This window comes from Ictalurus punctatus, chromosome 7, assembly GCF_001660625.3.
Source record: "Ictalurus punctatus breed USDA103 chromosome 7, Coco_2.0, whole genome shotgun sequence".
NCBI lineage: Eukaryota > Metazoa > Chordata > Actinopteri > Siluriformes > Ictaluridae > Ictalurus > Ictalurus punctatus.
In genome coordinates this window covers 34,554,785-34,567,800 of record NC_030422.2, presented here as the reverse complement: position 1 = coordinate 34,567,800, position 13,016 = coordinate 34,554,785, and the positions used below count along the sequence as shown (strand labels likewise).

Below are 13,016 nucleotides of genomic sequence, written 5' to 3'. Positions count from 1 at the left end.
AAAAGTTGTGATATATCTGAATATTATCTCGAACAAAACGTAAAAATCCTGAAGTTTTTTGTTCAGTTTATTTTCTGCAATAAACCTAAAAACCAATGGAACAATCCTCTTGGCTTTTTGTCAGGTAACCATGGTGATGCTAAGTTCTGGGTTGGAAGTTAATGGATATTGTGATTGACCTGTTGATGTAATTTCAGTTTTTGTGGTGTTGTGATATACACCGTCACAGACTCTTTTCTTTTTCACTTGGTTTATTTGAAAATTAAGATGAAAAAGAAGATAAATTAAACCGTTCTTCTGAAACGCAGGACATTTATTAGTTAACCTTCTGCGTTTCCTCTCAGATGGCCCTCTGTATTAATAAATCACTTTCTGTTTGTTGGAGAGTCCAGTTTTCTCTTGTGAAGCAGATTGTGTTTGGTTTCTCCACAGAGGAACGCTACACGAGAACACGACAACCCCATCAGCACTACACAGATGAGAACAGGTGTATGGAGAGGATTCCTTCCCAGAGCAAAAATAAATAAATAAAAAATCACTGGAAATTTTAAGAAAACAAAGAAACCTGAAATACTTTTCTTTTGTGACATGAGGATAACGTACCCCACTGAAAAGCAAAACCTTCATTGCATCATCCATTTGTTGAGGACATCACGTTCATTTTTATGAGAAGATGTACCTTTATTGAAATTCAGAACACACCTGGGGATACAGAAGGGGCGGCAGAGATATTGGGGAGATATCCGGGTCTGCTGAACTGGTATAAACGACAGAACTCTTTTCCTGAAAATAATCTGTAGAGATGTGGGATGTGGAAGCTCAGTGGCTATGACGTTGGACTTCTGATCAGAGGATCGTGAGTTTAAGTCCCAGCACCACCAAGCTGTCACTGCTGGCCCCTTAACCTTCAACTGCTCAGGTGTATCAGTGAAATAAATGTAAGACACTCTGGATAAGGGCGTCTGCCAAATGCCAGAAATGTAAAAGTAACTCAGATGTTTGTCTCAGTGTCCAGTCAGTAACATGGGGATGAGTGCGGTTCAATACTCCACTGCAGTCACCCTTTAAAGACCTTCAGAGGGGTTTTGGTGTGACCCTAAATTCAGCAGTGACCTCACATGTGATCCTCACATAACCTCAGCTGACCTTTACAACCACAGATCTGTTCACGAGGCTTTTATTATTGTTGAAAAAGAGGAGCTGTGAGCGCTGGGGTATCTGCCAAGTGTGTGTGTGTGTGTGTGTGTGTGTGTGTGTGTGTGTGTGCGTGTGCTGGACGCTGATATCTATCAACAGTTCTCATGTTTACCCAGAGTGTCATGGCTGCGAAAGCGAAAGAAAGAAATAGAGAGAGGGAGAGAGAGAGAGAGAGAGAGAGGTGTCGCTGCTTCTGCGTGATTATCACAGGTACTAACATTACACACACACACACACACACACACACACACATAATATAGTGGCGTTTAATGGAATGTGTTTGTGTTTAAACCGAGCTGTAGTTTGAGGACGACACACACACCGACTCCCTGTGTTTTAGCAGGGCCACATTGACGGTTCGTTGTGAAATGCTGTGTACGTTGTAAGTAAGTCTCCTATCGTTGTTTCAACAACAATGTTCCAGCTGTTAGAGATTTTCTGTGGATCTGTTTGTCCTGTACTCGCACTGTAGTGGGTCCAGGGTTGCAGGTATGATAGTGGTGGACCTGAAGCAGAAAGGAACTGCAGCCAGGGTGAGGGAAAGATTGAAGATGTCTGTAGTTACGCTGGTGAGTCCTGGGACGTTTTCCGTGTGTTCACTCGGCTCAGTGACTTGTACATCTGTGTAGGGGAAAATGTGAGTATCTGCTCTCTAGTAGAAACATCTGTGTTGAGGGAATTCCGGAAGAACTGAATGACGTTTACACTGGGTAAAATCCGCAGCGACAATGAAAACAACATCTGGATCTGTGGTCTCGTGAGTGCTGGCGATATCGTGTACAACACAGAGTGCCGTCTGTGTATCTGCTTGTGGTTGGATGTAAACAGCATTAATAGTTCATCAGTAGTTCTGTACCGTGTGAACAGTATGTGTGTATAATACTCAGATCCGAGCACCACCTGGACGCAGATATATTTATATATATTATATACGTTATTTTATATATATATATATATATATATATATATATATATATATATATATATATATATATATATATATATATATTCATAGATTTATACTTTTTTATCATGTAACAATTGGAAAAATGACGAACCAAACATAACTGAAAAAGACCCGTGGTTTAACTTTACGACGTAATAGGAATGTGTCTGTGCGTGCACGTCCATGTGTGTGTCAGAGACAGAGAGAGAAAGGGGAGGAGGTAGAGGAGATGGGGGGGGGGGGTTTACACAGAGAGACAGAGAGAGAGAAAGGGGAGAGACAGAGAAACACAGAGAGAGAGAGAGAGAGAGAGAGAGAGAGAGAGAGAAACACACAGAGAGAGAGAGAGAGAAAGGGGAGAGAGAGAGAAACACAGAGAGAGAGAGAGAGAGAGAGAGAGAGAGAGAGAGAGAAAGGGGAGAGAGAGAGAAACACAGAGAGAGAGAAAGGGGAGAGACAGAGAAACACACAGAGAGAGAGAGAGAGAGAGAGAGAGAGAGAGAAACACACACACAGAGAGAGAGAGAGAGAGAGAGAGAGAGAGAGAGAGAGAAACACACAGAGAGAGAGAGAGAGAGAGAGAGAGAGAGAGAGAGAGAGAGAGAGAGAGAGAAAGGGGAGAGAGAGAGAAACACAGAGAGAGAGAGAGAGAGAGAGAGAGAAACACACAGAGAGAGAGAGAGAGAGAGAGAGAGAGAGAGAGAGAGAGAAAGGGGAGAGAGAGAGAAACACACAGAGAGAGAGAAAGGGGAGAGAGAGAGAAACACACAGAGAGAGAGAGAGAGAGTGGGTGTGTCTGTGTCTCACTCTTCCCCGGCTGAAAGTCCTGGGTTTCCAGCTCCTGCACAGTCTGAGTTGCTAAATCCTGAATAATGCTATGTTTTCAGTGTAGGTTTTTTTTAAATGAATGTTTTAACTGATAAATATTTAAATATGGAGCGAGAGTAAAGTGCACGTGTGGATCGGGATGTTGTTAATGGCTTCCAGTAGAACCCACCCATTCCCTTGATACTATCTGATCCGAGTCAAACATCTGTATTACATCACAGCTGCACAGACGATCATTTCGGAATAGTGTTCTGTTGTTTTTACAGTTCAGTGGGCCGTGATGTCTCCTCCAGTATTTTCCATACCATAATGCACTTTATCCCAGTTTTGGTGATGAAGTAAAGGGCGTGGTTACTGATGGCTTTGCACGTGCCAGTCGAGTCTCATGAACACACACACATTCCAACACGTAGTCTGAAGCTCTAGACAGATGTTCAGACCAATGTCCTGCTCTACACTGTTCCAACACACCCTCATTCTCTGCATTCTCTCCAGTATGTTCTCATTTTATGTTTACGCTGGAGCTCACTGTACTGATATTACAACTAGCAAACCAACATGAGTGAAAGACGTGATCATTTCCTGTATGACTGTATGACCTGTACAGATCACTAGCAGTACCATGTTAAGGTTTAGCCAGTCTCGCCTTTCTTCTCCATTCAGATGTGTATCTTACTGCAGTATCAGAGCTAGAGGAACATCATGGAGAGCAGCGATATTTTCCTCATGTTGTGGGGTGTGTGTCGTGATTAAAACGTCACCCTCACCCTTATTAACTACGTGGCCAATGAGCTCTCTTCCTACCACAGTATATAAACTGTTGTTTATGCCTCACGGAATGTGTCTGCAGACAGAATGTTCCTGTAAACTTCTGAATTCATTCTGCTGCTACCATCATGAGTTCCATCATCAATAAAAAGGGGGTTGTTCTGCTGTTGTAGTCCATCCATCTTAAGGTTCGACATTGTGTACATTCTGAGATGCTTTTCTGCTCACCTTGGTTGGACAGACTGGTTATTTGAGTTACTGTAACCTTCCTCAAACCAGTCTGATTGTCCTCCTCTGACCTCTCTCATCAGGCATTTCCACCCACAGAACTGATGCTCACTGGATGTTTTTTGCTTTTTGCACCGTTCTGTATGAACTCTAGAGAGTGTTGTGTGTGAAATTCCCAGGAGATCAGCAGTGTTGGAAATACTTACACTGGCACAGACAAATATTCAACAGTCAGCATAGTTTGCAAAATTATTTACAAATGAAAAGCTTAAAAGTTGGGATTGCACTCTCGTTGGTGGGAAATCCCTAAATTAGTTATTTTTGGTAGGAGGTTTGGAAGCCTGTTTCTGCCACGGAGAAAAAAATCTAATAAAAAATGCAATTGTGAATTTATATCTTGTAATTTAGACAACTTCAGGTAACGCACATACGTTAGGGTCTGGCTTTTCTTGTCTTGACTAGCTTTGTGCCTTCTTTGTAACTTACTAAATGTCAAGCGGACGTCTAAATTGTGAGATGTAAACTCGCAATTGTGAGGGGGGAAAAAAGTCAGAATTGCGAGATGTTAACTCAAAATTGCGAGAAAAAAGTCACCATTTTGACAAATAAAATTCCAATTACCTTAAACTTTTTTTAAACGTGGCGGAAACGACTTTCCACAAAGAAGCGTAAATTATTTTGTCATTAGCTGAGTTTGTTGCCTCCTAGTGGAATAATCGAGTATAGCACTTTTTTTTCAGATCATTCAGTTAAACTGCAGTTTCGGATTCTAAATTCACATTGTGGGTCAGAGTAAAGTCTTTATCAGACTGGTTCCTGCCCGCAGTCCATATGTCTGATGCCCGTGTACTATCCCCAGGTGTGTAAAAATGAATCTGATGTCCTCAACAAATGTAAAGTCAACCCCTGGGATGTAAACTTTCCCGTCCACTGCAATGAAGGTTTTGCCTTTCAATGTGGTACGTTATCTGCATTCCAGAAAAGAAAAGCAATGTTACACGTATGTTTGTGTGTGTTGTATTTCAGTTAATTTCCAGCGAGGAGATTGCTTTTTGCTCTGACGCAGAATCCTCTCCACACACCTGTTCTCACCTGTGCAGTGCTGATGCGGTTGGTGTGTTCTCAGACATGAAATCCTGCAGTATTCTTCACAGTGTACAGTGTTTACTCATCCTCCGGTTCAACATTGGTGAGTGATCTCACTTTCTGCTCACTCTGGGCTCTTCTAGTCCTTATGAAGGGGTTTAATTAGGTGCCATATGAAGATTTTCTCACCGATATTGATTTTAAAGAGCTGAACATTATCCATAACAGTATGGAGCCATGCATGGAACAGGATGATTAAGTACAGCCACATCTTGAGTAGTAATAAGCTTCACATATTTCCACCCTGATATTAAATCAGAATAATCTCTCCTTCAGTATCAGCACTGTCTTTCACCACGGTAAAGGCGAAGCTCCATCAGTCTGTTGACCTCACCTGTGAACAAAAGTGCCCTGGATCCCTAAAGTGGATCGTGGATTATCAGCCAGATGATGCTCTGGCTCAGTGTGATCAGACATCCTGCAGCTCGAAGGAGGGATATCAGATCTCCTATGATCAGTACAGGAAAGGATATATTTCTCTCACCATCATGGAAGCTGATTACACTAAGAGGTCCTTCTATGCTTGTGAGTGCAATGCTGAAGACCTCTGTCATGTGTGGGTCTGCATTGAGTGTAAGTGTCCTCACCTGTTCTACTGACTAGTGTCGAAGCTACACTGGGGTAGGGGTTACACCTGCCTTTTCCACCTGGCCTCACACACTGTAATCAGAGGATGTACAGTGCTGCTTGAAAGTTTGTGAAGAATTTTCTATATTTCTGCATAAATATGATCTGAAACATCATCAGATTTTCACACGATTGTCCTAAAAGTAGACAAGTTATACTTGGTCATTACTTTTTGAGGGAAATGATCCAATATTACAGATCTGTGAGCGGCAAAAGTATGTGCACCTCTAGGATTATCAGTTAATCTGAAGGTGAGATTAGAGTCAGGTGTTTTCAGTCAGTGGGATGATGATGATCAGGTGTGAGTGAGTGAGCGTCCTGTTTTATTTAAAGAACAGGGATCTATCAGAGTCTGATCTTCACAACATGTGTTTGTGGAAATGTATGACATGAACAAAGGAGATTTCTGAGGACCTCAGAAAAAGAGTTGTTGAAGCTCATCAGGCTGAAAAAGGTCACAAAACCATCTCTAAAGAGTCTGGACTCCACCCATCCACAGTCAGACAGATTGTGTAGAAATGGAGGAAATTCAACACCATCGTTCCCCTCCACAGGAGTGAAGACCAACAAAGATCTCTCCAAGAGCGAGACGTGTAATAGTCCACGAGGTCACAGAGGAACCCTGGGGAACTTCTAACCAACTAAAGTCCTCTCTCACATTGTCTGATGTTAATGTTCATGAGTGCACCATCAGGAGAACACTGAACAACAACGGTGTGCATGGCAGGGATACAAGGAGAAAGTCACTGCTCTCCAAAAAGAACATTGATGCCCTTCTGCAGTTTGTTAAAGATCACATGGACGAGCCAGAAGACTAATGGAAAATGTTCTGTGGATGGAGGAGACCAAAATAGAAGTTTTTGGTTTAAATGTGAAGCGTTATGTTTGGAGAAAGGAAAACACTGCATTCCAGCAGAAGAACCTTATCCCATCTGTGAAACATGGTGGTGGTAGTGTCAGGGTTTGGACCTGTTTTGCTGCATTTGGACCAGGACGACTCGCCATCACTGATGGAACAATGAATTCTGAATTACACCAGCGAACTCTAAAGGAAAATATCAGGACATCTGTCCATGACCTGAACTTGAAGAGAAAGTGGGTCATGCATCAAGACAACGATCCTAAACACACGAGTCGTTCTACTAAAGAACGCTTAAAGAAGAATAAAGTGAATGTTTTGGAACGTCCGAGTCAAAATCCTGACCTTAATCCAGTAGAAATGTTGTGGAAGAACCTGAAGCAAGCAGTTCATGTGAGGAAACGCACCAACATCCCAGAGCTGAAGCTGTTCTGTACTGAGGAACGGGATAAAACTCCTCCCAGCCGATGTGCAGGACTGCTCAACAGTTACCCCAAACGCTTATCTGCAGTTATTACTGCACAAGGAGTCACACCACATACTGAAAGCAAAGGTGCACATACTTTTACCCCTCACAGATATGTAATACTGGATCATTTTCCTCAATAAATAAATGAACAAGTATAATATTTGTGTGAAAATCTGATGATATAGGTTGTATATTTACAGAAAAATAGAAAATTCTAAAGGGCTCACAAACTTTCAAGCAACACTGTAGTACAATGACATGTATTTGAGTTTTTCTTCACACTGGAATATGCTGTCTTGTGTGTTTATTGTTCTGGTCCGTGTATTTACAGTAGTGTAGTCTTGTGTACTCTTATGTGTTGCACCGTGGTCCTGGACAGCCAAGCTCTTCCTACTGTTATGACAGACAATTAATTCTCAGAACTTTGATTGGGATATGTTTTGTTAAGAGAAGAATCATAAACCAGGCTTTAGTGAGCATATCTACATACACACTTTCCTAATGTTCTCTTCTTCTTCTTAGCCGTGTCGTCATCAGTTCAGCTTAAGCCTGGTGAAGATCTGATCCTGGTGTTGCCCATACCAGGGCCAGTGGAGGTCATTTATAACACCAGTGATTCATCTGGTCCATGCTGTGAACTAATCTGTACTGTGGTTGGAGGATCACTACATTGTGAAGATGAATACTCCCTCAGAGTATCACTCCGTTACCCAAACCTGACGCTGGAAGCTGTAAATGTGTCTGATAACGGAGTCTACATTGTCCGGGACAGAAAGCACAATGAAGATCTTCATGTTTACAATGTCTCTGTGGAAGGTACGTCGTTGGTTTGGGCTGGCAGTAGAATTTTTATTTATTTATATAACTGTAGATGTGCAAAAACTGCTGACTCAACAGTACGGCATCATATGGGTCTAAGAGAACTTTTCAAACTTCGATCAAAATATATTTACAACATTTTTTAGCCTAGAGTGTAAATGTAATGACAACATGTACAAAACGTGTTGTTTACAACCATACCTTTTCTTCTCCAGATACAAACATAAAGCAGACGAGCGCACCGCCGGAGGAACTGATAGTGGGACTTGTGGTGTTGCTGGTTGGTGCTGCAGGGTTGATATCTGTGTACCTAACGAGAACCACAGTGTTGGTAAATAACACGTAAGTACCAGAAGCAGACAGCATGCTGGAATGCCAGTGTTGAGCGTTTAATAACAGTCAGTCAGATGGAGTCACTAACCTTTGCACACTCTCAGTAAACATTCTACATCCATTCTGTGAAGTAATGTATGAGAGATCGATTTAAGCATGTTGTGTGTTTTTCAGTTTTTAATGATGTATATGTTTAACTGGTTTCATTATTTTTATCTTCCAGTTGTGCCATAGAGAAGGAAGAGCATGCAGAGAGAGAGAGAGAGAGATACAGCGTCATAGCAGAGCGAGCATGAAGCATTTTATCCCCTATTCATGCCATGGAGAGCTAACAGTTGATGGCGGAAAGGAAAAATGTCCAAATTGTTTTATTACCTGAGCATTTTTTTTTAAAACTACCTTTACATTTCACTTCAGTTTCCCTGCGTAATTTCAATTAAAAAGGAATTCAACTTAAAACTGAAGCACACGGTACATCCTACTCAGTCCAGTGAGGCACCTACAGAGGAGACGGCTGGAGGAACCCATAATCAAGGCACTAATGTCCGAGTGAACATGAGCAAGACCTTTCTATTAAAACATCCTCGCTTTTATGACCGGATTTCCCACTAGATCCTGGAACGTGGCTGCTGGGATTCGCCTCCATTCAGCCACATGAACATTTTAATATTTTGTCATTTTGATTTTAAGAACAAACATTCAGTCTGTTCATCTCAAATATTTTTGAGCTCTGTCCACGGTAGAGAAACTCAACAAACAAAGCTTTCTTTGTGTACGAGGACACAGTCATGCCGGAATAAGAAAGGGCATTCTCCAGTCCAGATTGGTTACCACAATGATGGAAGCACTCAGCCCTCAGGAATGTCGCAGTGTGACCTAGCATTAAGATTTCTCTTTGCTGGAAATTAGGGGACCAAACCATGAATTGGAAGACATGTCCACAAATGTTTACAATTGTAGTAGTATCCTTCTAAAGTTCCTGGCAAGAACATGTAGCAGGACACTACGTTCTCATGCAATCTTAGATGTTTATAAGCAGTGAGAGACAATATCAGTTAGTGATAAAAACCCTATTCCTGACAAATATTTTTATATTTTGTAGACCTTCCAACCTTTAGGCATTTTCCTGCGATCCTGCCACCCTTTTTTTGGTGGTGGTGTTCAAAGTACTGGTATGCACACAGTACAGAATCGTGTCTTTGTGTGTGTGTGTGTGTGTGTGTGTGTGTGTGTGTGTGTGGCACAGAGAGGACTAGTGCCATAACCAAACTGTCAAAGATCACTCCTGTACAGCTGCAAGGCGTGAGTGTGATGTTTATTCTGTTGAAGTTTCACATCACCAGCACTGGGGTTATATTATGAGCGTGCAGCACATGAGTGATGAATGACGCTGCTTTTATACAACACTTCTATAAACAAGAAATGAATATGGACCGACTGAAATCTCAGACACAAATAACCTATTATATAATAAGAATCCACATCTGGATAGAGCGTTCCGTGTTGCCGTGGTAACGCTCAGACTGACTGATAGCCTGGCATTAGTTTATCAGGTAAGACTGTGTACTTTTTGTAAAAGTCTGTTCATGCTGTAGTAAATATCTGCGTGCTCAGAACGCCGCTCGTCCAGTCAGATTAGACCGGAATTAACCGCTGTATAAATAAAGCTCTAGGACGTTCTCTACTGCGTCTGCTCTTGCTGACTCAGCAGTACTTTTTTAGAGTATTAACCCTTTCATATCATTAATACTTGAAAGCTTTCCTGGCTAACATTTTCTGTGTGTGTGTGTGTGTGTGTGTGTGTGTGTGTGTGTGTGTGTGTGTAAATGTCATTGTGTCCTGCAGCATTAAGTTTCTCCGGTACTGAAATTATTTGGGCCTAGCTGTCATTTTAGAAGCGATGGACTTTTGTGTTAGTGTTATACTTACAGTACTGTACGTTGTGTTCTCTTTATGCTTTTATTTCATTTATTTAAAGAATGTATAATTGGTGCTGTATCAGTGAGTATTGTAATCTCCTCAGAGATCCACGGTTCCTAGTTCGAGCCTGACCTTGGGTTACTCTGTGTGTGTGTGTGTGTGTGTGTGTGTGTGTGTGTGTATTTGACACCCAGTATTCCTGGGATAGACTCCAGATCCACCCTGAGCAGGATACAGAGATTAGTTATATTTTAATATGAGAATTGTCAATAAAAGACTTGTGCCTTAATAAATCACAATGAAATGATGATATATTCCAGATGTCTGGTTTTCAGTCTATATAAACAGTTGTACAGAGACGTGTGTTAGGTTTTAGAGTAAGACCTAACCGTAAGATTAGATCTAAAGAAAGGGAAGTAGGAACTCCATGTGAAGTGCATGTCTCATGAGATTCCCTCATACAGTGATAAACAAAATAAAATAGAAGTTAAAAGGTCATTTGGCTGAATGATTTAAAAACAGCTCTTCATTGAGTCCTGTCCCACTTGGTTACTGTTGTTATATCCAACAAGCTGAAGAGTGAAGATTTTTCAGTAGTGACCTCCAGTATGGAGGACATTTTACCTGAACCTGAAGGAACTAAACACAGTCTAGAGAAACTGGAACCGATGGTTTAGACTTAGTGTTATAGGTTAATAATGGTTTTATTTGTAGATGTTAAAAGTATCAGAGATCTCAGTTTTTCACTAGCACTTTGTTTAACAAACATAAATAATGTGATACTTATCATAGAAATAAATGTATTATGATATGATATTTTTGTCATAATGCAGGGTTTAAATACTAAAATTTAAATGTCACATCCACATTTCTCTTTTATCAGCACAGTAAAGTGCTAAAACACAACACAACAATGCCTTCTAGGTAAGTTTAGATCCCTCATCTAACGGGGATGAAAAAACACTTGGTCTGGTCTGGGTAGAACTCATCAGGTGTCTCCACAAACCAAACTACACAGTTCATGAGGCAAGCTGCAGCTTTTATACACGCCAAGGTGTTTAAAATAGTGACGGTGAAAAATAGCAGCAATGCGCTGCCGTTACGGCTGGTGGAACCCGGTTCTCTCTGGTTCTATATGTGTGGGAACATGTGACATTACCTGCGGAAGGAACAGACACGTACATGACTCTGGTGGAGTCTCAGATTTTCCTTAGTGGATTGCGTTACCTTGAGATGTTATATCACATGGAACATAAGGTTTAGGTATAGGGCTAGGCAGGAGCGTAACCTGGTCTGGGAATTCTTGGCTGTAACCCTGAAGATTTCTTTAGCCTTAAATAATTCTCCACTTGGAGCGGTTTGTCTCTACGTAGCTGAACATCAGTAAAAGAACACGCCTGTCATCAGTGAACGGAGGCTAAACCAATCAGACAGCGTTTATAGGAAAATACGTGGAAATACTCGTCTTTTATTGGCCGAGAGGTCTCAATTCTGCCAAACGCAAGCTCTCAGTCAGTTAGTGTGAGAGGGAAATGGATATACGCCGATTTCTTTTCATAAGGACAGATAACGCTCTCTGCATGGCTCTGTAGCAGCTAAACCCATACAGTGATAGCTCAGCTGTTCCTCTCCTTGGCTAGTGACTCCAAACTAGCCTAGTCTCCTGATAGGCAAAAAGATTTATATTTTATTAGGGCTGTCGATTTAACACGTTAATTTAATGCAATCAATTATGGAAAAAATAACGTGTTAATACGATTAATGCATTTAACGTACCCTGCCCTGCCCCACCCTAGACCTGTACATCGTCTTACACTGCATGCAGTTGCTCAGTGACGATGCAAGGTGACGACCAAACCCTGCTTGACCGTCTGAAGGGGAATTTTTAATTCAGAATGCATTCAGAGGGAAGCACTGATAAGGCTAAAGTCTTTTGCACTGCAATACGGAATCTCTATACCACCTGAACAATGCTAGCCTGAAACAGCACCTGAACTCAAAGCGTGTTTTAGCGAGCTCTACAGTTAGCACGATTGCAACTACTACAGTCATCACGCTCCGCCAAACCACACTGACCGAGAGCAGCACACAATTAGTAAGTCTACATCGGAAACACTAACAAATGCCAAAGTTAAATGGACTGCTAGGGAAGGACAAAGTGGCCATGCATTATTAATTTTTTTCTTTCTTGTTTTCTCCTGATCTCGACTTATTTTTCTGTGTACTCTGTGATATAACATATTTTTATTGTTCTGGAGGCAGCAAAAGCTTAGCGCAATCCCGCAGCATCATGGATGAGCAGATTAATGTTTAATTTAATCAGAGACTCACTCAAGCTGAAATAGGTCTGTCAAGATCACAAGAAAACAAGAAACAACAACAACAATAATAATAATAATAATAATAATAATAATAATAATAATAATAATAATGCATGGCTGCTTAGGGCTTCAGTAGATTGCTGTGGGCTGTAGGTCTGTTAATATGGAGGAAGGGGGTCGATGGAAGCATTTTGAATTGAGTTCCCCGATACAACCTAGATGTTTATGGGTAAAAAATTCTACGCTGAATCAAACCAAATAATATATTTATTTTTGTAATGTCTATTCAAGGCTTTTCTCATCAGACACAATAATGAGTTTAAATGATCTTTTGGGGGGTAATTTCTCAGCCAAAATTGATGTTTGATGAATTGCGATTTATTCGATAATTAATCAGCATGATTGATATTTTATCAGTCTGGTAGTCCAGCAAACACTGATCATACCCGAGGCGATTTAATGATAAATCTTTTTGTCCAATTTCACCATTTTTTTTCACACTTAGCCCTCAGATGTAAGGAAAAACAGTGCATGGAAACCATCTATTTAGAAGTA

General features: G+C 41.1%; 1 protein-coding gene across 4 annotated transcripts; it reads left to right on the top strand.

The window, feature by feature from the left end:
* Nucleotides 1-1,353: 1,353 nt before the first annotated feature.
* LOC108267113 (uncharacterized) lies at nt 1,354-10,454 on the top strand. Of its 4 annotated transcripts, XM_017471075.3 has the most exons (8): nt 1,354-1,407; nt 1,500-1,579; nt 1,670-1,766; nt 4,994-5,156; nt 5,390-5,686; nt 7,591-7,884; nt 8,103-8,229; nt 8,444-10,454. In XM_017471075.3, the coding sequence occupies exons 2-8, from the start codon at nt 1,566-1,568 to the stop codon at nt 8,514-8,516; spliced, it is 1,065 nt and encodes a 354-aa protein (XP_017326564.1). In that variant the 5' UTR covers nt 1,354-1,407; nt 1,500-1,565; the 3' UTR covers nt 8,517-10,454. The 4 variants fall into 4 exon arrangements, with proteins under 4 accessions (XP_017326564.1, XP_017326566.1, XP_047012516.1 ...); XM_017471077.3 differs by lacking the exon at nt 1,354-1,407 and having other exon boundaries at nt 1,414-1,579; nt 5,390-5,638; XM_017471076.3 differs by lacking the exon at nt 1,354-1,407 and having other exon boundaries at nt 1,416-1,553.
* Nucleotides 10,455-13,016: the final 2,562 nt, after the last annotated feature.

Coding starts and splice junctions, on each gene's coding strand:
- LOC108267113 (XM_017471075.3), top strand. Junction 7,885..8,102: donor TTACAATGTCTCTGTGGAAG/GTACGTCGTTGG, acceptor TTTCTTCTCCAG/ATACAAACATAAAGCAGACG. Junction 8,230..8,443: donor ACAGTGTTGGTAAATAACAC/GTAAGTACCAGA, acceptor TTTATCTTCCAG/TTGTGCCATAGAGAAGGAAG.